This window comes from Malania oleifera, chromosome 3 (assembly GCF_029873635.1).
Source record: "Malania oleifera isolate guangnan ecotype guangnan chromosome 3, ASM2987363v1, whole genome shotgun sequence".
NCBI lineage: Eukaryota > Viridiplantae > Streptophyta > Magnoliopsida > Santalales > Ximeniaceae > Malania > Malania oleifera.
Genome location: NC_080419.1, coordinates 38,590,915 through 38,616,531, shown reverse-complemented (window position 1 = coordinate 38,616,531; position 25,617 = coordinate 38,590,915). Strand labels below are relative to the sequence as shown.

Genomic DNA, 25,617 nt, shown 5'->3' with positions numbered 1-25,617 from the left:
AATTAAGTAAGGTTTTTATTCAGTTTGAACCGATTAAACTGCTTTAAATATATGTATGCTATGATTTCAAAGGTTATTTCGAAAACCAACTTTTCAAAATGGACTTTACAAACATAGGATATATAATATGGTATTTTGAATAAAATGAACAGTGGAAAGCTTGGTTTTATTGTATGAGCTTCATATATTGTGTTTCTTGGGTGTTTTAATGACTATGTTCAAATACAAAAATCGTGTGGCAGGTGAATAATCGTATGGTTTATTGTATAACCGAATTTGGGTATGAGTGTGAAAATACTGAACTGTTTGTGAAACATACTGGAACTGCCTTTGCAAAATACTAGGATTTGATATGATGACTAGGGACTAGGTTTTTATTTAACGGTTGTGAGCTGGGTTATATTTAACGGTTGTGAGCCGGGTTATATTTAACGATCGAAGCCGAGTTTTATTTGACAGTCGGGGGTCAGATTTTATTAAATGGCAAGTTTTATACGAAATGGGTTTTTACAATAGTTTTTATTGCTTAAATTGCATGATATGATTTAAGAACTCTAAGGACCAGTTGTATTATGAGCATGGTACCGTTGTTAGCGAATTACTATTTGGCCATGTGCGCCCACACTGTATTGAGAGGTGTAGGGTGGTTTCAGCTGATTGGCCTATATAGAGGTTGTACCTTTCCTGGGGTCCGGACTAGGAAATGGTAAGACAATCGGACCTGCAATTGAGTTGTGGATGCTTGCAAACGTATTTAGCAGATGGTTACTTTGACTTTGTCTGAGTTGACCCCCCAAGATTTAGTCCAGGCTTTGGTCTGCACAACCCGTCATGGGGGTTTAGCATGTCGTTAGTCCTAGGGAGTGTCTTTTACGCATATATGCTAATTTATGTAAATAGTGTTATTATTTATTGAACTGGTTTATACCGAGGAGGTAAATGTATATTTTTCAATTGTAAAGGTGTGAGTACTCGTATGAAAATTAAAATGCATGAATATTTATGGCGAAGTAAACTCTCAGCCCAAGAGCTTACTGCGAAAAGCGAGTACCCTGAAAGGTATCAGTTGTAATCATACCAGGTTGCATAACGTATTAGAGTAGAGGGGAGTTACATGTATGGGTGTGTAATCTCCTCTATCATCGAAAACTTTCGCTTATAAATAATTGTGTGTGTGTGTGTAAATATGGTCTGAGAATGATTTTATAACTGTGGTTAATAACAATTGATGATATTTTGTATATACTAAGACTCATGTTGACTACACACTGATATTAACTTAATTTGCCTTATTAAGAAGTGTCTCACCCCAATATACAAATCATTTTTCAAGACCATCTCGAGATTGAACTTAGCAAGCTTCGGGATGGGGTGATAACTAGTTTTTGTGAGTGTCAGCAAAAACTCTAATGTATTTCAGTTAGGTCTAATGTCCTCGGATGTGTATAATGGTTGTATGGACTGAGTTGGTTTTTGTATTGTATAATGGTCTGTAATATGGATATTTGGAGACCTTTTGTGTATAAAGGTAGTTTAGAACTCTAGTAATGTATTTTGGAAAAATGTATCATTTTTTTTCTGCTGCATTTATATAATGAATATGATATTAGGTACACAAACGTCATTAAAGTAGCACCCTGGGCCCCACGTGGCGGATCGGGGCGTTACAAATGCGCCTGGATTGCGAGCAGTTTTTTTGAAATTTGAATTTGAATGTTGGGGTGGTTGGGTAATTGGAGGGAAATCTTTGAGGGACTGTTATATATGTCATTCTGAGCGTGTATTAACAGTGTGAGTGATCATTTGAAAAGTGTATTGTGTACTTTGTAATTTTCTTAGTGAAATTCTTATACCATTGCTTCCGTTGATGTAGGTTTTGCCGAATTACGTAAATTTTATTGTTGTTCTTGTTATTTATTACATTCTGGCTGTGTTTCATTTACTTGTTGTATTTATTCTACTATGCATCTTAATTATTCGATCCATATCACAACACCCACCAAGGTTCACACCCATTCACGGACACCTGTTATCTCAACCAGCTAATATGACAACTGGCCTAGGAACGAGTGCCCAGCTGTTCATGCCAACCATGCTAGTTCCAGGGTTCCCATCTACTAGGGCACCATCAATTGAAATCCTGTACTTTAACTATTTTATTTTTCTTTTTGAATTTATGCTTACTTTGATTGTACTTGATTTGAATACAAAGAAATCCTAATTTAAATAATTCCATGATGAATGTCATAGGAGGACATAATAGCACTTCATATTAATTTTCTTGAGGTGAGGGACACTTTACATTCTAAATTGGAATATTGTGAGAATATAAGGTGAAACAAGAACTAATGACAAAATAATCTTAAGAAAATAAATAGTAATGATGATGGATTGGTGATTATATAAACTTTAGCGGGTATTGTTTATAAAACGAGTGCATAAGGTGTGTTAATAATTTCCTACCATATAAATATGCTCCCAAAGTTGGACTTTGGATTGTAGACTTTTAATAGTCAATTGCTTGGACTCTAGGGACAGTTAGTTGACCAAAGTAATCAGTAGTGATTAAATAGGTATTCTAATCTCACCTAATACAAAGTAACTTAGTGGCGATTCCATTTTTTTTTATTTTTGACTCACATCTCAACCCCAAATACTAATTCATATTTTGAAATCACCACACGTGTTCGAGGCGATTCAAAGATTTACCTCAATTGAGGTGAGCCTACAAAAGGTGTTGACAACTATACTTGTTTTTTTTCGCTAAATATATAAAGAGGTTCATATTTTTTGTTAAACCTCACGATGTCCACATCTTTCCAAAAATTTAGAAAAGGTCTGCATTGTCTTCACAAAACCTCATGAAGAATTTGTGAAAGTTTGAAAGGTTTTTTTGTCAAATCCCAAAGTGAAATAAGTGTCTTTTAATATTGCAATGGCAACATATTTAGATTACATAAGTCATCAATTTTTTTTTTATTTATAATAATACATTTACCTTAATTGCAAATCAAACATATTCAAGAGATGCCTATGAATGAATGGGCCAGGCTCAATGGGCTTCAATCCACATGATCGTGGAGAAGTCCTCCACGTTGCATAGTGCATTCGTACACGTCCAAACTAGGCCAGTAGAAAACCAGTCCTCCGTCGGGTGTCGCGTGGTACACACGGTCACAGGCTCACAGCCGCCACCTTCCTCTGTTGTAACAAAAGGAGCAGCCACCCCACATCGGACAAACAAAACCTTATTTTTCTCTGGACACTTCGTTGACATTTCTCTGGCGGATCCATCCATGGCTTCCTCTGTGATTGCTCCCACCTCCACACCCCTCATCAACAAGGTATAATCTATCATCATCTTCACAAAAGACTATTCTGTTTTCCAAAAATTTCGCTGTAAAATTCACTAACCCTGGTTCCTTCACATGTAACGTCCAGAAGGATTTCGGTCTCTCTGCTTTCTCATCATCGTCGTCCTCATCATTTTCCTTTCAGAAATGCAACAAGAGGAGTTCGACGAAAATTGTTTCGGTCATGGCACCGCAGCAATCTCCACGCCCTCCGTGTACCACCGGTTCAGTTCGGTTTCCTTTTCCCCTTTACAGCCTTTTTTTCCCCTTATTTTTCCATTGAGTTGATTATTAAAGGTCTGTTTGAATTGAGGGTTTTGTTTGGGGAAAGGAAAGGATTGAAACAGAAAGAAGAAATTCATTTTCCCTTTTATTTTTCTCACCCATTTTATCTAAAATAAAAATTTATTTTAGTATTACTAGAAAACTAAATATTAGTAGTGTATAAAATCAAAATTTATTTATAAATTTGACATATTTTTTATTTTCTTTCTTACTTTTCTTAATAACTAAACATGAAAATATGGGTTCCTTCATATTCTGTAATATTTTCAAAGTATTGAATGGAGATTAATAGATATGAAAAAATTTAGGGCTTTACTCCTTTTAGCAGCAGGGTTTTGATGAATTGATTAATTTTAGGTGAAAACTGGAATGACGATGACAGAGAAGATCATGGCCAGGGCTTCTGAGAAGCCCCAGTTGAGCCCAGGTGAGAATGTTTGGGTCAATGTCGATGTCTTGATGACCCATGATGTCTGTGGCCCCGGCGCCATAGGAATATTTAAGAAGGAGTTTGGTGAAAATGCAAAGGTATACTGCAGAATCCTTGTAGCTTAATAGCATCATTAGCACACCATTTTACAATCCTTGGTTTTGACAATTTTATGCACATTGATTATTACTTATTTTGCTACTAATTCGTTCATTACATTGGACAAGTCTTTTAGTATCCATCCATGCTGAACTTATGGAATCTTTCTGTTTTGACATATCATTCAAGAACTTAAGTTTGTATGTAACTTGATTGGGGGCATCACCTTAAACAACTAATTGAAACTGAATTGAAGTCATTTTGAAAATTTGAAGTGTCCTTGCTCTAATAGAAAGTCCTATGAAAACTGATATGTTTGTCAAACCAGTGAACTCGATAATGTACGTGATGCCCAAATAATAAGTTAATGGATTTTAAGGCTGCACTAGTATATAATGTTTCTTCAAAATCAAATATTCGTTACCCCTTCTTTTAAAAACAAAGAAATTTAATTAAGAGGTGAGATATACTGAAAGGAGGATGAGTCATTCTCCAGGCGAAAATATTGATGAGAAACATAGACACCTAGACAAAAACTCTGGAGGTCAGTGAAACACACCCCTAGATGCCATAGATGTATATGCCACCAAGGAAGCAAGAAAAAGAAGGCTTGCTAAAGAAGATACAAAGGCAAATATTGACCCTTGAACATTTGAACATTCGTCTCCAACCAAGCATACCAAGCAGAAGCTTGCAGCCTCTTAGTTTCCTTGTCCCACCAAAACACCAAAGGAAGTAAGAAAAAAAGTGTCCAAGAACTTGGGCAAACCCATTGCCTTCTAAAGAAACCAAACATACTCCCCGTAGCAAAATAATGCAAGAAAAGGTTGGAAGGCTAAGGTTCCTTTTAATATTTGGGCTTTCAAACTCTCAGCTCTCAATAAGATTAATATGAATGACTTGTTACAAATAAGGAGACTTCATGAGGCCCTCATCCTAGATATATGCGTGTAGTGCTGTGAGCCAAACGAGACTAATATGCTCCTTTTCCTTCACTGCTGGTTGGCGAGACATCTATGAAATGCGCTTTTTTTTTTTAAATTTAAATTTTATTTTGGTGAAGCGTGGGTGGCCCCTCAAAATGAGTAGGATTTTCTGATGGTGAGATTTTGGGCTGTGAGAAGAGTAGAAGAGGGAGGGCTTTATGGATTTGTGTAGTGTATGCAATCTTCTGGACTCTATGGCTTGAGAGGAATGTGAGAATGTTCAAGGATCAAAAGACTTCTCCATTTTTGCTTTGGGAAAGGGTTAATTTTCTTATTTTGGGATTTTGGGGGGTTATCGCTGTCCAATCTTTAAAGGTACTGGAAGTCAGTGTTATTGTAATTATTTGACTTGTGAAGAATGTTTATCCACCATCTCCATCTTTTTTATTTTTCAGTCTTTAATAGAAATTTTTGTTATCTTGAAGAAAAACACTTTGTTGTTCCCATGTTTTGAATATAAAGCTTAATAAAAGTCAAGAATACATGAATGTGCTCCTTTGTATGTATATAGGGAACAAGGGGCGCCCCCCGGGGGGGGTGGTGGATAAATTTTTGGTAATCCAAAGCAGATCTGTAATTGTATTTTTGTCTTAAATTAAAGGTATGGGACCGTGAAAAGCTTGTCATTATACCTGATCATTATATATTCACAAGTGATGAGCGTGCAAATCGTAATGTGGACATCTTGAGGGATTTCTGCATGGAGCAAAATATCAAGTACTTTTATGATATTAAAGATCTTGGAAATTTTAAGGTATGATTGTTGAATGAAGTTTGGCTACAAGGAGCTTACTGTCATTGCATTGGATAACTACTGAATGATCTTGCAGGCTAACCCGGATTACAAAGGTGTTTGCCATGTTGCTCTTGCACAAGAAGGTCATTGCAGGCCTGGAGAGGTGCATTTCTCTTATCAAAATGAACATTTTATTTTTATATAAAAATATATTTGATTCCTTATGCCTTCAATTCTTCTACCTGTTGAACCTTTTGTGTTTGCCTTCAGGTCCTTCTAGGGACAGACTCGCACACTTGCACTGCAGGAGCATTTGGTCAGTTTGCCACTGGAATTGGCAACACTGATGCAGGTTTTGTATTGGGTGCTGGGAAGCTTTTGCTCAAGGTTTGTAACTGAATTCTTTCTGGCATTGATGTCTCATTTATGTCAATGTGCTGCTGTCTCTTAATTTTGATGATTTTCCTGCGGATTATGATTTAGAGAGCATCTTTATTTTCCAAATTTGCTTTGAGATTAGGTAAAGAATAGGCTGCATATATCATGGGACTATATATATATATATATATATATATATATATATTGATGATACCTCCTATGTTTCCAACCCAACCCCAACTCCAGGAACTTTCCCACCTTCTTCCACCTGATCGACAGCCAGTAGTTTGTAATACCCTTGCGGAAGCTCAAAAACCCCTCTCCATCTAACCAAAAACCGACAACCGATCAACGAACCATGATACAACCTCTTCCGATAACTTAACCCATCTGTTACTAAATACATTCTTCTTGACCACAAGCAAAGATGAACTCCCTCGCCCTTGTACAAATGCAGATCAAAGATCTGAATCGCTCGGCTCATCATAACCTACACCAGTCTTCATCACAGTGTATGCATGAGGGGGGGAGAAGAACTGTTTCGCAAGAGTGAGAAAGGGAGAGAGTGGGGGAGAAGAACTGTTCCGTAGGACTATATGAAACCTTCAAATGCTCTAAGGATGCATTTTTAAGGAGTTGGGTGTCAGATTTGAGTTTTAAATCCTGGAGTCATTAGAACTGGTAATGCAATTCATGGTAGAAACGGCATGTTGGTTCCATTGAAATTCAAATATGCAGAAACTGCATGTTGGTTTCTTTGAGATTAAAATCTGCATCACAGAAAAATATTTAGGAATAGTAGGTTTGGATTGGGAAGCTTAAACCCTATCCTCCCTGATCAATTACCAGAATATTAAGGTTACCTAGTAGTAGATTTGGCATTGCCTTTCAGAAGGATCTTTTTAGAAATTTCTCATTTCCCTAGGACTAAGAGTAACTAAGAGAATGGGGAGGAGTACATCAGGTAGGTTGGCAAGAAAGCTTTACAAGATTTTTGCCTTTAGAAAGGTATCTAGACTTCCAAGATGCGTGCAATCTCCACCATTGGGTCCCAGAAGCAACTACTAAATGTTGCACCCTTGGGGATACAAAAACAATCGAAGGAAGCGACCCAATTCATAACTTAGTTCAAAAAGTGAGCTGGGTCATTACTGGGCACAGCACCCATACCACAGTTCAGTAACAATTAGAAGTATCAAAATTTTGCCCAACCCATTTACCTGCTCATTTCTGCCCATATCAAATCAGTTTAACTCATTTAATAAATGGGTAAAACGTGTCACAACTTATTTATGCCCATCTGGAAGTGGGCTTTATTGGGTATTGATGCACACTAATTCAGACCATTTGTTTCCAACCCTGTTTATTATAGACAGGGGATCGTACTCCATATATCATCAGGACGATGGCATGATGCACATGATCTTTTCATGTGTTAATTGCATAAGCAGATGACTGTTGAAGAAGCATTACAGCCCTGTGATGCATTTTTCTGGGCAGTGAAATTGATACTCCACCAGCTTCACCTTCCATTTGACAAACTATGATTTTGTGCTTCTTCAGCGTGGGCCATACTCTTGTGGATCTGATGCATAGAGTGAGAGCTTTTGCCTATTTCTAAAATAATATGGTATGGTGCCTCTTTTTGTATTCTATATTTCTACACACATTCAAGTATATTTTCTTTTATATTAAAGGGCCTGGAGATCACCATAATAAAAAAATTCATTCTGTGATCAAATTAAATATGTTTGGAGTCCATTGTCTTGAGGGGTGACACTTAGGTAAATTTGTTATTTAAAAGTTACAAGGGCAGAAGGGGAGCTTAGACGCAACAGTAAGGTTGTTGCCATGTGACCTGGAGGTCATGGTTTCGAGGCGTGGAAACAGCCTCTTGCAAAAATGCAAGGTAAGGCTGCGTACTATAGACCCGTTGTGGTCCGCCTCTTCCCCGGACCCCGCATACGAGGTAGCTTTGTGCACCGGGCTGTCCTATATATATATATATATATTTTAAAGTTACAAGGGCAAAATAGTAATTTTGTACTATAGTTAATGGTTTTAATGTGTTAATAAAATTATTGGGTTTAATTGGTATGTCGGGGTTGCCATAGATTAATGGGTTTAGGTTCGATAGGGGTATAAGTAATTTTATTAAATGAGGCATAAAAGGGTTAATGTCCATTTGCATACCCAGCCTGTTCATGGGCAACCCAAAACCCACCTTCCCTGCCCATGTCCATCCTTGCTAACTGCTACACGTGCTATTCTTTATCACTTTGTTTTCATTAAAATTAGCAAAATCCTTGAAGTTCAGTTTATTTAAAAAATTGGTGAGATCCTTGAAGTTTAAGATTAAATGCAAAAAAATGAAACTATTATCTGTATTTTGAAAATTAGAGAACAAACGGAAAAAGATATCTGTAAACCATACTGTTCGCAATTTTCTGGAAGCTGCATATGTTCTACTTCTTATTGTCAATAAATCACCTTCCTCTCATGTGTGTACGATTTTGTGCGTTCTCTTTGTCATTCACTTTATATTTCCTTAATATCTATTTGTAGGTCCCCCCAACATTGAGGTTTGTCATGGATGGTGAAATGCCTGATTTTTTGCTGGCGAAGGATTTGATTTTGCAGGTAAGATTCATTGGATCTCTATTCTTCACATTTGATTCCTTTGAATGGGCAAATAATGTTCCCTTTTTGAATATATTAGAACTATAATAAGCTATACTTGGTTGAAGTGTTGTTGAGGCAATGAGGTGGCACCTAGGAGATTGGTATTTTGTAGGGATTGCCTAAGAGTGAGTTTTGCCCCACTGATTTTGTTTTTTTGGATGAGCTGCTCCCATTTGAAGCATGGGTGCAACTTATTAGAAAAAAAACCTCTTTAAGATTTTCAATAAGGTTACATTTGGTTTGCAGAATCTATTCCATGGAATAAGATGAAATATAGTGGAATTTTGCCCCACTGTTTTTTTTTGGATGAGCTGCTCCCATTTTAAGCATGGGTGCAACTTATTAGAAAAAAAAACCTCTTTAAGATTTTCAAGAAGGTTACATTTGGTTTGCGGAATAGCTATTCCATGGAATAAGATGAAATATAGTGGAAGTTTGAGAATGGTGGGAATAGGTATTCCATCTATGTTCCTTATTATTTCATTCAACATGTGAAATTTGGGAATAGTTTTTCTTTGTCTATTCTTTGTTAGACATTCCCATGGTGAAATTTGGGAATAGTTTTTCTTTGTATATTCCTTGTTATGGATTCACATTGTTATTTGCTTTATGCTAACAACATAATTTATTGTATAATTAATTTAACTAACCTATTATAACTAATTATTCCTAGGAATAGGAATTTCAGCAAACCAAAGGTAACCTATTTTGGGGAGCTTTTGAAGGTTACAAATTTGAAGCCATTAAAAGAAAAAAACAAAGTTTTCTTTTTTCTTTTCTATTTTTTTTACCTAATAGATTATTCAATTCCATTGGTGTCCCCTCTTCCTTTTTTTTTTTGTTCAAATATTACAAAATTATTAATGCATTATTTACTACCACTAAAATGACATCCATTTTTTGTCATTTTCAACATTTCAGTCATTTTACTACTTTGTTTTTTTTAGCTAAACATTCACGATTAGCTTTTTATTCTTATTTTATTTTATTTCTTTTTTTCAAAAGGAGCCAAATAATTGTCCCACCCTGTCTCCTTTCCCCCAGCCCCCCCAGGAGGGTGTCTTAGACTATGAAAGTACATTTTTTTGTAAAAATTTCTGTAATCTTAAATGTGCAAATTGTTGGTATATTTCTTTCAGTTGTGGGTTACTTGCACTGCATGTTCTCATGTGTCCCCTAAGTGGAGTATGAGATGAAGAATGTTTGGGAAGGTGAAAACATCCAATTGCATTTTGTGAGGTAGCTTACCTCATAATTTGTGTTGGAGATCTTATCACAGATCCATTTTTGTTCCTCAATTTGGACTTTTTATTTATTTATTTATTTTGTTTTAATGTTTGTTGGCGCTTGTTGTATTTGTGTGGGTGCATGTTTGCACATCTATATTCACTTATTGTTCATGTAGCCTTTTCTTATGCATATTAATGATTGTTAGAACTGAAGCACCAAACCCCAAATTAATGATTCAACCTAAAAATATAAAATTTTGAATGTAGGATTATCAAAAATTTTGAGCCGCCTTGCTTTTTATAAGGAGATTTAAATTTTCTGAATGTAATGCTTCATAAGTACTGCAAGATCAAATGGTTTAGAATTGTTGCACCATAACCTTGGAATGGACCAATGGTGATTTACTCCAATTTCGATGTGCTACGCATCTAACAGCAGTGTTTATTAACTTTGTTTTGGCCAAAGAACACATCTTGGAGACTATTCCGGCTCTAGTCTTTTGTTGCCTGGACATTCCAGGGTGTTACCTATTCAATGCCTGCTTCACTAGCTCTGGCTTCAGGCAGGCAACTGGTTATTTGATTTGGAAGTGACTTGACAATGTTGATTTATCATTGGTACATAATTGAATGGGCGAGACCTTTGTTTTTATTTTTGTTACTTCACGAAATGCTGAATTGCATTGCAGATTATTGGAGAAATTTCCCTATCTGGTGCAACATACAAGTCTATGGAGTTCGTTGGAACAACTGTTGAGAGCTTAACTGTATGTTCACTTAATATATCTTTCAACTTGAATTCATGTGGTCATTTTGCATTTTTAGATTATATGTTTATTCAACTGCAATGGAACATGGTCTTACTTGTTTTATGTACTGAATAGATGGAAGAAAGGATGACATTATGCAACATGGTTGTTGAAGCTGGTGGAAAAAATGGTGTTGTTCCTAGTGATAGTACAACAGAGAAATACCTTGAGGTTGATATGTTATTATCAGTGCTTGGATTGAAATTTTGTGTGTGTGCGTGTGCATATGCGAGAGTTCACACCATTAAACTTTACCTAGGGTATTTTCCCTTGCACATATGCTTGTGTGAGCCTTTGCATCCCTTTATTTATTTCCTTGTTTATTTCACTGCAGGACAAGACCTCTGTGCCCTATGAACCAGTTTACAGTGATGAACAAGCAAGGTATCTTAGATTGTAATAATTTACCTCATTTTAGACCCGTATTTTTGTGTGCTCGAAGTTTGCTTATTCTTTTTATTAATTAATCCTATTTCTACTTTTTACTGGTTTGATTAACTGTAAAATTGCAGTCTTTAACTAAATGTTTGAACCTCTATCGGAGATGCAACAAGTTGACTTGAAGATTATAAGTGTTAAATACATCTTTCATACTGATCCTATATGAAAATGGAGGTGTCACCACCAATCATAGAAGTTGCACAGTAAACAATACTCATGAATTTTAAAACGAATTCCACTCATAAATTGTGGATCAACTGTAGTTAAGTTGTCAAGGAAGTTTCTGTCTTATTCCTTTGGGAAAAGGCGTTCAAGGATTATCATTTTCCTTTGCTTTTCTTGAATCCCAGATAACAATGATACATTCTGAGGGCCCACTGGAGAGGGGGGGGGGGGATTTTTCCCCCTTTTTAAAAAAAAATTATTTCAACAGCAAACCAAGCCTTTAGTCCAACTAGGTGCGGTTGGCTTTAAAAAAATAATTACTGAAGGACCAAAATTAGCAATTGGTGGCTCTACCAACAGAGACGGGGGCTTCTATTCTTGGAGCAGCACAATTTTACTTTAGGAAATTTGGTAAGTTTTTTGAGAGCTGTAATTGTTTGTAAAATTGTAAAATAGTTTACAAAAATGTTTTCCTGTGTTTGATGTGTTTGGATTCCAAAGAAAATCAATGGAAAATATTTTTCATTGTTAAATGGAAAATGGATTATGCAGGAAGGAAAGCAATTTCCATTCCTTCTCAAATTTTCTGGAGTTCATCTCATCCTCCTTCCCTTGTAAAGTTATAAAAATGTTCGGTGTTTGTTAATAAAAATTCTCTTATCCAAAAAAATTCCTTCTTGAAGATATAGTAATTTCCACTTTTGAATACCATCCAAGAGTGCCTTTTGCTTCACTCTTATTTTCCTAATGTATCCAAATACAAGAAAAATGTTTTCCTAATCACTTGGTGGGAAACGTTTTTTTTTCAGAAGAATGTTTTAAGAAGTGTTCTCAGGGAGAATGAAGCAAAAGCAAAATGCCTCAATGTGCATGTGATAGTCCTAAAGGCCTAACAATTTTGCTGTCCTTTTCCCCCTATCAGCTGCTTCTTAGAGAGAAATCTGGGTTGCTTTTTAGTTTCAGTGTCTCAAATAAGTGAGTTTGTAAGCTTAAAATGGTTCAGAAATTTTATTTCATTTTCTCCTAATTGTTTATAATATCCTTTTTTTTTGTAGTAAATATAATTAATTCTTTATATATTTTAAAATTAGCTTGGCAGAAGGCGTATTCCTTAATACCTTGCCTCATTAGGGATAAAATGTCCGTTCTACACTTTTGCCTTTTAAAACAGTGCTTGAAGGACTTATTCCAAGCATAGAAGCCTAAGTGTGGGATTTCACCGAAAATTTTGATCTATCATGAATAATCATTTTCATAGACAATAAATGAACAGATTGATTAAGATCCACTGCCGAGACTATTTTGTCATGAATTATGTGCTTAATGTAGCTGGAAACAGGATCAAACTAATCCTTTTAAGGATTTATTTCAAAAGATCTTTCTTTCTTCCTTTAAAGTTCTGCCCCATCTGTCCTCCACAAAATTGCACCTGCATGGAAAATTATGATTAAATGGTAAGACACAGTTTTGAGTTAAGTGTTTATAATTTGGTGGTCCTCACTTTTGCATTTATTTATTTTTAGGATAACAAAGTAGATGTAAAGGCAGATTAGGATGAAAAAGAGCAACTCATTAGCCTAGTCTCAATGTATACTGATCAAGGACTATGTTACCCAGTATAAGGGTGCTGTGTTTTGACACATATCTGACTTTACATATATGTTTCCATAGTTTTAAACTGTATTTTAAATGTTAGGCACTTCTTTGGCACTTTTTAGACACCCATTTGGCACTTCTATAATGCCCTTTAACATGCTTTGAACACACGATGACAGTTTTTAATGTAATTTGTAGAAAAAAATTATTCATGGAAAATCTTAATTATAAAGACCACCTACAATATATGTATATATATATATATATATATATATATATATATATATATATATATATATATATTAGATGGTTATAATGAACTTCTCAACATTTACAAATGAAGATGAGCAAGTCTTTTAAAAGAAAGACAATGGAAGAAGAAAGATAAAGAGAATTTTTATATACTAAAAATGAAAAGGAAGCTGCATATATGCTTTAAGAACTTTTTTTAATTAAATTGTTTTTATAAATATTGTTGTACAAATGTTAAAAACTCAGCATTATCATGCATACTATATTAAAAAATGATATTATATTTTTGTCAACTAGCTCTGTCTTGTTCTAACGGTCTTAAATTTTGATTTCAACTCAAATTTTGAAGCTCTAAAAGTATGAAAATTTTGACGGAAATATCGATATCGATGTCAATTTCGATTTTGATTTCAAAAGTAACAAAAATCAATAGCAAAACATTGAATTCTTTTATGAAACTTTAGAAAGGGATAATATACATAAAAATGTAAGTTTTAGGACTAATATATTACAAGTTAAATACATCTATATTGTGTATGAGGTGGAAAAGTTGTAATATAATGTGTATCGAAAATATTTGTAAGATAATGTGCATTAAACATATTCAGTTAATACAAATGAATTTGATAAATTATTTCAATATTATTTATATGCAAATAATGATAATTTAGACATGAATGGTTAAATAAAATGTTGTTGAAAGTTTATTTTGTTTATATAATTTCAAAATCCCTTGTAATAATCTTTTGTTTTGATAAAAATAAAAATAAATTAAAAGATAAATTTCACTTTAATTCCTAAATCTCATATTTTAATTTTGAAAACATTTCATTCTATAGTTAAAATTTTGACAAGTTTCGCTAAAATTTTGAGATTTTGATAAATTTTGGATGATTTTTTGAAATTTCAACGGAGATTATGTAAGATGGAAATTGACTGTCATTTCGATTTTGAGGGTAACAAAAATCAGAAATTGAAGCAGAAATTTTGACGATTTTGTGGAAATTTAAGACCATGCTTGTACTATACTTTTAACAGTTTCTATGAGTCTATGTCCTGCCCTACATTTGTCTTATTTGTTTGTGTGTAACGGTCTTGGGCCTTACTCCGGTGAGGTATTGTCCGATTTGGCCCACTAGCCTCATGAGATTGTCCTATAGAAGACGCCTTACATAGTTGGAGCCCAAACCATCCTTACAAGTCTGAGATTTCCTTAGTACACATCCGATGTGGGACCATGACTGCTCTCCCGTCTGATCTTTGATGCCCTCATCAGAGTGGCTTACACCTCTATGTAGGATCCATTCATATGAGCATACCCCTAAGGTGGCTCTGATACCAAATGTAACAGTCTTGGGTCCAACTCTGATGAGGTATTCGGTTTGTTCTATAAAATGCGCCTCACATAGTTAGAGTCCGAACCATCCTTATAAGTCCAAGATCTTCCTAGTATATATCCGACGTGGGATTGTGACACTGCCTTATGGATTAGAAGCACCCAAAATTGGACATATTCACAATTTAGATATTATTAGCTTTTTCGTGGTTGAACACTTGGGAAATGAGCCTGCCGAAATGCCAATTGACCCCTTTAGAACTGCCTCTATGAAGCATGGGCCAAAGCTCATGATCAACACCCTAGGATGCTGCCCACCATGACTTGAAAGTCATGAATAAGCTGAATAATTTGCAAAAAAAAAAAGGCTTATCAACTATGCTGAAAAGCTTAAACTTGAGGAATTGTAGCTGATTGAAGTCAGGTCAAAGCGAGATAGGCAGCTCTTGAGGGGAAATGCTGATTGTTTCTTATTCTGAAAACTTGATTACCTTTGAAAATGTTCATAACTAAAATTTTAAAATTCACTTATAATCATAAGAAATAAATTTTGGCTTCATCCACAAGATGTTGGGATGTTAACATTGAATAAACTTTCTGTAGTTAATTTTTTTTAATTAAAAGAAGAAATATTTTTAAGAAAGAAATAATGTACGAAGAAGGATAGTAACGAATCCTCCAACTGAAAAAAAACTAAAAAAGGAAATAATAGTCAATACGAGACAGCCCGCCAATCATGCAGAACATCCTCGTAACATATTCCCTGGAAACAACCAGCATCAACTAACCATAAAGAAGCCAAATATTGAATCTTATCCCAAACTGAAGACCAAGAAATCTTCTTCCCCTTAAGAATGCAAACACTCCTTTCCAGTCATATACCCCAAAACATTGCATATAATGAATGCTCATAGCCGAAACCTAAATATGAATGGTCAGCATATCCTCCTTTGGCGCCGGATGAACCCAGTTTTCTCCAATAATACCAAATTACTTGTTCCATATCCTCCTAGAGAACGAACAATGCATAAAAAAATGAGAGGCAGATTCAGAATAATTGTAGCAAAGCATGCAAACATTCTCTAGATAATGCCTTAGAAGGCCTCCTACTCTGCAAGAGATTGTCAGTGTTGACTTTATTAAGAACAATTAAGAACAACCAACCTAATAAAAGTCTAAATTTTGAAGGGACTTTGGCCTCACAAATAATATGATTGAGCGAAAAAAGACATGTTCTCCCAAATGAGAACCTCAAAAAAAGATCTGCAATCAAGGTCCTCTGAAGAATCCAGCACCTATTTCCGCTCTATTGGAAGGATGGAAACCCTCCAAAATCACAACGAAGAAGATAGCTTATCTACATCCCCATTAATCAGAAACCTACAAAAATGGAAATGACAAGAAAATTTCTCCTAATTAGATAGCAGAAGGGAAGAAATAGTCCCATTATGCGACGAAGAAAGAACAGATGAGGAAAGGACAAGAGAAGAGTTGAATTCCTCACCCATGGGTCTTCCTAGAAAAGAATATAAAGCCCAACCCACCCAAAATTTTGGTATCAGGAATAAACGTGGATAGGGTGTTGATATACATCTCCAAAGATCCTCAAAAGGAGATTTAAACCCACATTAGTATCCAGTCCGTTTTCTTGTTAGCCAGATTTACTTTTAATTGCTTTGTACCAAAGGCAGTTCTCCTCTAAAGGAGAACTTCATAACCATTTACTGTCAAAAAGCAATGATTTTAGACACCAACTTCCTTAGACCATACCCCCATTCTTTTATGACCTATGCACTACCTCCCAAGTCCCAACTAACGAAATGATCTTTCTTATCTCCAGCCCAGAAAGAAAAAAACCTCTCATGATTCTCTCAATAGTCCTAGCTGCCCCTACAGAAACTCTACTAATGGACAAAACTAAAAAGATATACTGGAATGATTTTGAATGGGAGTTATAAGACCACCTAAAGAAATAATTGCACCCTCCCATCCATCCAGAAAATTAGCCACCTCCACATAGCCACCTCCAGCACAGGAGCCCAAAAAACCCACCGACCTATGATTACCAGTTGTCACTGAAAGAAACTCATAAGTAAATCAAAGGCCACTCTAGGGTAGCACAAACAATTAAAAAAGCCAACTCCAATGATCTAGCGATTCCCAAGTTTGTAACTGCTACCCCTCTCTTCTCTAATTTTTCTTTTGACCTGAAACACACTAAAAAAGTTGTAACATGGTGAGCACATTTAAATAGGACTCCCTGTGATCCTCTTAGAAAAAGATTGTGTCATCAGCAGACTCAACATGAGACACTATGACCATCTCAGTTGCCTTGCCTATTGCTCTTAGAAATCCTTTGTCTCAACATCCCTATGCATCAATCCATTCAAAGAGTCAACTACTAGAACAAAGACAGGGACAACAGATCTTGCTTAACACCACTTGAAGCCCTGAACTACAATTTAGGTCCTCCATTAATGATAAAAGAAAAGGAAGCATTAGAGAAACAATTTCTCATCCCACTCCTTGGCCTATATCCAAAACCTTTCCTCTCCAAGACCCTATGTAGAAACTACAAATGGACTTGCTCATAAGCCTTCTCAATTCCAATTCAAACAAAATCCCCTCTCATTTCTCCCATGCACATCCTCAACAACCTCAGTAGCCACTAATATATATATATATATATATATATATATATATATATTGATAGTATCATTAGCCACTAAAATATCATTCAGAATCTACCTGCGCCCCTCACAAAAGCACTTTGTGCTTGAGAAATAGTATCTCCTATTACTAAACTAAGACTATTCATGGGCACCTTCACAATAATCTTACACAAACTAAGACTTGTAGGCTGATTATTGCCAAAGTGATGAAATTCAAATTAATGCTCTTACCAAAAACTCCATTAAAAAATGAACTTAAAAATCTTCATTAAATTCACTAACCACATCCCAAAAATCCTGGAAAAATGCTATATGAAAACAATAAATACATGGAGCCTTACTGCTCTGCATTCCAAATGCTACCTCCCTAACCTCTCTTTCTTCGAAACAACTTGCCAACCAAGATTGCTGATCCATAGATATGGAAATCCATGCCAACCCCTCAATTATTGGCCTACATCCATCCTCCTTTGAAAATAGATTTGGAAAGAAATCAGTAATATCGCTTGTTATCACTACAGTGTCGGAGCTAACTTCTCCCTCCCTCAATTCTGACTCCCTAATTAAACTCCTCTGAACATTAGCCAAACTATGAAAAAATCTAGAATTACAATTATCCTTCCTAACCCATTTAAATTTATTCTTGTGCCTCCAACGCTTCACTTCCCTAAATACCTCCTCTAGTTCATTTTCTAATACCACCCTCTTAACCACTTCATCCTTCATAGACTTACTTCCTCTTTCCTATCCAACAAATCCAATTCTTCCAAAAATACATTTTTTTATCTATTCTCTCCAAATGCTTGAACATTCCACTGCAACGCCTCCTTAAGCCTTTTGAGCTTTTGCATAAACCTAAAACCCTCTCAACCCCTATCAACTTCTTTGCTCCATTTATCCTTCCCCAAAGAGTGAAATGACTTATGATCAAGCCCCATGTTGAGCTTAAAAAGGAGTTAGCGCCTCACTTAACCACCTTAGACTTAATAGAATAGGAAAATGATTTGGCACTTGTCTAGACAAAACCATTTGAGAAGGATTTGGAAATTCATATTCCCACTTATCACATAACAAGAACCAAATTAAGCAAGCAACTGCTCTCGAGCTACCTATTGACCAAGAAAATAGATAATTATCCATTTGAAAAGAAAATCTCTTAGCACACACTCCCTAATAAATTAATCTTATAAACATAATGAGCATATTGTCCCATATAACCAAAATTCCCAACCACCCCTTGAGAAGGAAGAAACTCAACCTCCCCTCTGAAATATTCCTAACCCACTCCCCCCCCCCCCCCCCCCAAAGTAAAAACACTATTTGGAGCACTTCTTAGCAAAACTTTCTTCATGAGGAATCCCCTAGACCTATCACGTTCCAATTATTATCTTCATAAGTAGTTTAACACCCCCCACCCCACTCGCACACACACACACACCACACTCTGCAAAACAAAACAAAATAACTCCCATCATTAATTTCTAGCTAACTTATTCAACTCCTGCACCTTCTTCACTGTCTCATAAGTCCTAGGAGTAACAACCACCTTCAATTCATTCCTCGAAGGAGTATCTAACTTGATACCCATCTCCTCAAGGATTTCTTGTCAGTCACTTGTGTCTCTCATCCATCAACAAGTTAATTGCTAAGATTTTTCTCTTTGACAAAAATTATTATCAGTAATTTCTGACATGTTAGGAATGGGTAATACCATTTTTAGAATTTAAATCCCTTTTTTTTTTTTTTCTCCTTTTTGAATTCTCCATCATGCCCCACCTCCTGCCCAAACAAAATGCAAATCTCTCAAATGTCATTTTGCGATCTGTAGACTTATGTTTTTTGGGGAGATCTTAAAAACCCGCACTCATCCTCAATTCCATATATATATATATATATATATATATATATATATATATATATATATATTTTCAATTGTTCTAGTTATAGATATATTTTCAATTGTTCTAGTTATAGAGCCTTATTCGTTTCACTTGAGCTCTCCAACTCTACCTCTGATTCTGACAACTCTTTGTCGTCACATCACCAAAAATCAGAGACCTCCACTTGACTACCTAAACAACAATGAAGTCATTGCTTGATGAACTGGGACAGCATTCTGTGTGCCTTGAATACCTAGCTAACCTCTTGTACCATCACCAACCACAAATTTCTTTTTGAGCTACCATTATCACTGCACTTCACAAATCCCTAACCCTGATTCTTCTCTTCATGAAAACCATGCTCTCTTTGCAATTTCCTGTCCAAAAGTTTATACAGGTTGCTTACTTGGGCAACTGGTGTTGTTTCTGTATTAGTAGCTTCAATATTAATGTCATTCTGGTCTCACAAATGCTTCCTTGGATTCTGGAATTCCTGACTGTTCACAAGAGGACTTTCTGCAGCTCATGACCCATCTAAGCCTTTTTTACCCGACCCAACTTCACCCTTTGACCCATCTTCTTTTGTGTTACCTGGCCCCCTTCTCTTTCCAAGAATATTTCTAGGAGCTAGTGGTCTTCCTCCTTCCGTAGTCGCTAATGGCATAAGTGCTGTCCGATACTACAACTAGTTGATTCTCTTTCGCCTATCGGCATACACTCCATCTACTCCCTTATTACTCAACACAATATCTCCCTTATTACCCAAGCCTTTATTACTCAGGTTAGGCCCATGATACCCTTTCATAGCCCAACTTTTATTTCCTTTTTAAATGGGCCCATCAATGTCATTAGCCTTCTGTCTTAAGGCCTATAACTTATTCCTGTTCCAATTTGGCCCAATACTTAAAAGCCCTTAATCTCTTTGAATTCAAATTCCCACCATATCCTCACCCATACAGGATTCTTCCCTTTGAGTCAAAGCTCCCCTGAAATCTAGCAATTCGCAAAGCCATCCCAACCACCATTTCCACTTGATCCCTTGCAGAAGCTCTGAAAACCTTTGCCAGAGATTGGCACAGAGAATTGGCATGTGATAGACGTTGGAAGATAACATGGCTTCACCACTCCTCACAGCTGCCGAAGTTCCTCGAACCACAATCACAACAGAACAAGCCTCCCCTTGATTTCTCCTCAACTCCTCTCCCTTGAGTCTCCTGTAAGTAGACTATCTGAAAATGTCCCCACTCTGACTCTTATTTTCCTTCTGGTATTCAAACTGAATTAATAGCTCCTCTTTCCTTCAGGTTTTTTCCCCCCCCAGACACAAGAAATGAACCTTGTCGTCAAACAGCAATCTGAAACTAATAAAGCCTCCCTGTTCTTTAAATTAATCCCCCTCAACCCTAGTCTAATTCACATGGTCCTGATCAAAATGCATCCATCCGAATCAGCAATCATTGCAGTTCCTAACCATCAAGAAACAAATAAGAAGTATGCCTTATTGCAAACTCTGATATACGTAGAGACTATAGAGCTGTCCTTCAATTTATCCAAATTAAAAATCTTCCTCTCTGCTTCAAAATAATTGTGAAAACCCATACTGAATCATGATATGGGAACCACATCATAATTTTATCTTCACCAGTTAGATTCCTACCTATCTTTAATTCTCAAACAATTTGGTTAGTCTGAGGAGATACGCAACACACTGGAGACAATGGAGGTTTCTGGTTTGGTTATCGTCTCTCAAACTCTCTTGCTTCTTTTGCCTCGCCTGAGATGCAAAATTGAAATTATATCTTTTGTTAATATTACTAATCACTATAACTGGTGAGGACTTTTTTGAATCACAACTAGGCATTCTTGCACATATAGTACAGAAAAAAAAAAAAAAAAAAAAAAAAAGTGTACATATGATTTTTCTATTTTTTGTAAATTGAAATTTTTGGTTTGTTGGAGGGCTGTTTGCATGGTACTGTTAACTCATAAAATTTATTCCACGATTCTTTTCAGTTTTTCCCCCCTAATGATTCTGTGCAAGTTTATTTAATCAGAACAATTTTTGGTTCACCCCATCGAGGGAAAAATGGGGCTAGTGCCGTAAGTTACTGGAGCTTGAAATTGAATGAAATTTTATATCTATTTACGTAACTGAATTTAGTTGTCTTCATGTGCTGAGAAATCCTGAATTGAAAAAACTATTATTTCTAACTAGAATAAATTCTAAATAATATGATAAAATATGTATTGAAGTGTTCATATGTTGGTTTCAGATTTCTCTCTGAGTACAGATTTGATGTCTCAAAACTGGAGCCATTGGTGGCAAAGGCAGGCAATTTTAGACAGCTTTTTTACTCTCTCTCTCTCCCTCTCCCTCTCTCTCTCCAATCTAATGAAACTAGGGTGCTTTATGTGTTACTATGTATATTTTGCAGCCGCATTCTCCTGATAACCGGGCCTTAGCAAGAGAATGTAAAGATGTGAAAATTGACAGAGTATACATTGGATCCTGTACTGGTGGAAAGACGGAGGATTTTCTAGCAGCGGCAAAAGTTTTTCTTGCCTCAGTAAGAAGCTGAATATCTCAATTGCTTATTTGTTACTGTCATTTTATAGTCATTTTAATATGCTACCTGCCGATAACTTCAGATTCAGTTGCTTACTGTTAGTTTTAATATGCTGTGTTCCTACTGGGCAAGGGTGTCTTGGATAGGTGATTAGGCATTGAGTAATGATCTACCTAATCCAAATTTGTGCAATCATCTAGCTTAGTATTTTATATGCATGATAATGTCTATCATGTTTTATTTAATTTCACCATTATGGTATAGATACTTCTATAAGCATCTTCCACTATAGGTGGACACCGTTGAACCCTGCATATTTGAATAGGAATATTTGAAACTTGTTTTAAAGTTACATATAATTTACCCTGACAACCCCTCCTTGAAATAGTCCCTCCGCACTTTCCCCTTTCATGTTGGGGACAATGATCTTATTTTGGTATGTAAATTTATTTGCTTCAAAGGTTTGCTTCGGTGTGTCTCCATTATAAAAGCATATGCTCTCTTGCATTCCATGATACACAGTATCGTTTCCTGAATAGTGTTGTTTTCTCATAACCATCATTACTCATTTTTGGCATAATTTTTTTTTCTTGAGCTTGATTGTTACTGCATCATGTGCAGGGCCAAAAAGTCAAAGTTCCCACATTCCTGGTTCCTGCAACACAAAAGGTTTGTAATTTTTTTTTTGTTAAAAAAAACTGAAGTGTTGATCTGCAATTAGGATTCCTAATAGGAAAATATGTTATTTTATATGGAAAAATTTCAGGTTTGGATGGATGTTTATGGTCTTCCAGTACCAGGATCTGGTGGGAAGACTTGCTCCCAGATATTTGAAGAGGCTGGTTGTGATACACCCACAAGTCCTAGTTGTGGTGCTTGTCTGGGTGGCCCTAAAGACACCTATGCACGCCTGAATGAACCACAGGCAAGTTATTTTTTCCTGTGAAGGCAAAGAAAGAAAGAAAATGAGCTTTGGTAAAATTTGTGCAGTATTAAAAACTGGATTAAGCATCATCTTACTGCCTTTTCCTTAAAGCCGTTACTCTGCTTTCTGCATCTGTAAGAGTTTGAGTGCTAATCTGGACAATATGATTTTTAGTGAAGACAAAATTTGGGTAGTGCTGGCCTGTTTAGTGAGTGCATGGCCGTGCCATGAACTTTCTTGGGGATTGATGAATCCACTTAAGCTTTTCTAGGCAGTAACTTAACCCAGTTGTTCATTCTGATTCAGTTATCTCTTCCTCAATATATGTTTATTTGGCATGATAACGGTAGAACAATTAGTGGAAGCTAAAATTTTTTTGACCATGTCCACTGATATCTTGTTGAAGTAACTTGAACATTATAAACTTGATCTATAATACTCACATGTCACCATATTATGCATAAACTTTCCAAAAAGGGGATTATGACAAAATCAATTGTTTTCTGCATCAAGAAAAATGATTTAGCAAATTAGGTTCATGAAATATGTGCACGTGTGTGTCTATTTTTGGAACTTGACTACTCTACTGTGGAATCTTCCAGCCTTATTTTGGGATCTAGTGGGTTGCTTCACGATTGGTGGAAGTACAGTTATGGGCTAGAGAGGGGTATATTTGGTTGTACAGAGAAGAAAAAGGTTATTTCTGGAATTGATTTTATGATTTTTTGGCTAGTGTGGCAGGAGAAGAATGGAAGAGCCTTTGGGGGAGAGGCAACTTCTCTGTTGTCTTTAGAAGCAGATTGCTGGAGACTTTAAGGACATGTTTTTATTTGTGGAAAGTTTTCCGTATTCTCTACCATTTTCCAAAAAAAGTAAAAAAAATTAAACAGAGAAAATTACTAGTAAAATATGTTTCCTAACTAAAAAGATGCACTTTATAGAAAAAATATTCTTTCTAATTTTCTAATGTAATATACACTCGTAGAAAACTACTGTCATTTTCCAAATTTTCAACAAAAGTTCGAAGCAGTAGAAAGCCAGTTTTCTAATGAGTGGTCCAGGTCCCTAATCCATTTTTTTTATTCATGTCATATTAGTTAAATCTTCAAGGAACACATTTGTGTGCCGACACACACATTAGTTTAGTGTAAAACTTTATCTGAATTAGCAAAAGAATAGAAATATTGATAATAATTTGTGTGAAGATATCTGATGAAATTAGGTTCACACTGAGATACCGTTCCATTATGTGCTTTTGATATCACTAATTTCTCTATGGTTGATTTATTGGACTCCATGGATCCATTAAGACAGGAAATCTAAGATAGAAATACTGGTTATTATTGTGTTTGTTATGGCCGTATCTTGCAAAAAAGGAAGCATAAGGGAATGGACAAACTTGCATGCTGTCTGTAGTTGTATGCGTATGATTTTCACTTTCAAGGTTTACCTATCACAAAATTAATCGAAACTAGCTTTCAGGAATGTAGGAGAAATAATTTCCCAGCTTCAGTAGGCAAACATGTTTTCTACATATTTCTTGGAGAACGGGATTAGAAAATAAAAATAAGAAAGAAAATGAAAAACCTGTGTTCTGATAAACACATACTAAGGTTTGATGCAGTTTGCACATTACTTTTGATGTGCATAATGTTGTAGATTTTGTCAAGTTTCAGTCTTGTAAATGATATTGGTCTTGTAGATGGGTTGGCACCCCCATGGTGTCTGGATAATGAATTTTTACTTCTAATATGGTTACTCGTTGAACTACTACACCCACCATATTTGATAAATAAGGATGCCGAAACTCGTAGAAACTCGTAGAAGTGAATGTGATGACTAATAATGCTGAGACTCGGTCGGCATTTTCTTTTTCTTTCTGGTATGGAAATATGAAATTCTGTTTTAACTGATTCTAATATCCCCCTGATTGTATAATCTACTTGTACCATGGACTTCCCCATCTTATGTATTTGTTGACTTTTCCATAAAATTACAATTGCTTGTATTGGAAAATTTCTAATTGTATGTCATTTTCCTTGCATTAGCTTATCATTTATTATGTCAATGGCCATCTTTTCTTTTGTATTAGTTAGTTCTTATGGTCAGTTATGTCCATAGTAATCTCTACTGTTGTATTCCAGGAGCTTTAATAATTATGGTTGGCTGATCATTGCAGGTTTGTGTTTCAACGACAAACAGGAACTTCCCTGGTCGAATGGGGCACAAAGAAGGCCAGATATATCTGGCTTCCCCCTACACTGCAGCTGCATCTGCTTTGACGGGCTTTGTGACTGATCCAAGAGAATTTTTGCAGTAGCCAGTATAATTGAAAACTGATCATTACTTATCATTGCGATGTACCCTGTATCATTATAAACCTAAAGCGGTGGAGCAGAGGTAGCTGCCGTTTCCTTGTCATGCTTGTTAGCTATGCTGGTAATGACTTTGGTATATTGTGCGATGGCTTTGTAATGCAAATTGAGTACTCTTGCTTCTTGTAATCTAGTGGTTTTAAATAATACTGGGGCAGTGAGGATGCCATGGTAAGGCCATTTTTGGACTATGACTATGAGGATGAGTACGTTGCATTTATTTGTTATTTTGCATTATTGGTACTATGCCCAGGCTATAGTTACCATAAGGGAAATTATTGCAAGAACAGGAAATGAGGGAATGATGAATGAGAAGATCCTGGAGAATGGTGGGAAGGGGAAGCCTTAAATTTCGTTGCAGATATCCTTTTGCCATTTGTTCAACCAGAATACAGAATACTGATGCAATATATGAGAACAA

At 35.8% G+C, this 25,617-nt stretch overlaps 1 protein-coding gene across 3 annotated transcripts; it reads left to right on the top strand.

The window, feature by feature from the left end:
* The first annotated feature begins 3,049 nt into the window (after window positions 1-3,049).
* LOC131150703 (3-isopropylmalate dehydratase large subunit, chloroplastic) lies at window positions 3,050-25,387 on the top strand. Of its 3 annotated transcripts, none has more exons than XM_058101589.1 (15): window positions 3,050-3,344; window positions 3,499-3,582; window positions 3,996-4,166; window positions 5,755-5,907; window positions 5,984-6,052; window positions 6,160-6,276; window positions 8,833-8,907; window positions 10,868-10,945; window positions 11,063-11,158; window positions 11,322-11,371; window positions 21,603-21,657; window positions 21,765-21,896; window positions 22,518-22,565; window positions 22,663-22,821; window positions 25,001-25,387. In XM_058101589.1, the coding sequence occupies exons 1-15, from the start codon at window positions 3,072-3,074 to the stop codon at window positions 25,139-25,141; spliced, it is 1,701 nt and encodes a 566-aa protein (XP_057957572.1). In that variant the 5' UTR covers window positions 3,050-3,071; the 3' UTR covers window positions 25,142-25,387. The 3 variants fall into 3 exon arrangements, with proteins under 3 accessions (XP_057957572.1, XP_057957571.1, XP_057957569.1); XM_058101588.1 differs by having other exon boundaries at window positions 3,445-3,582; XM_058101586.1 differs by having other exon boundaries at window positions 3,442-3,582.
* The last annotated feature ends 230 nt before the right edge of the window (window positions 25,388-25,617 follow it).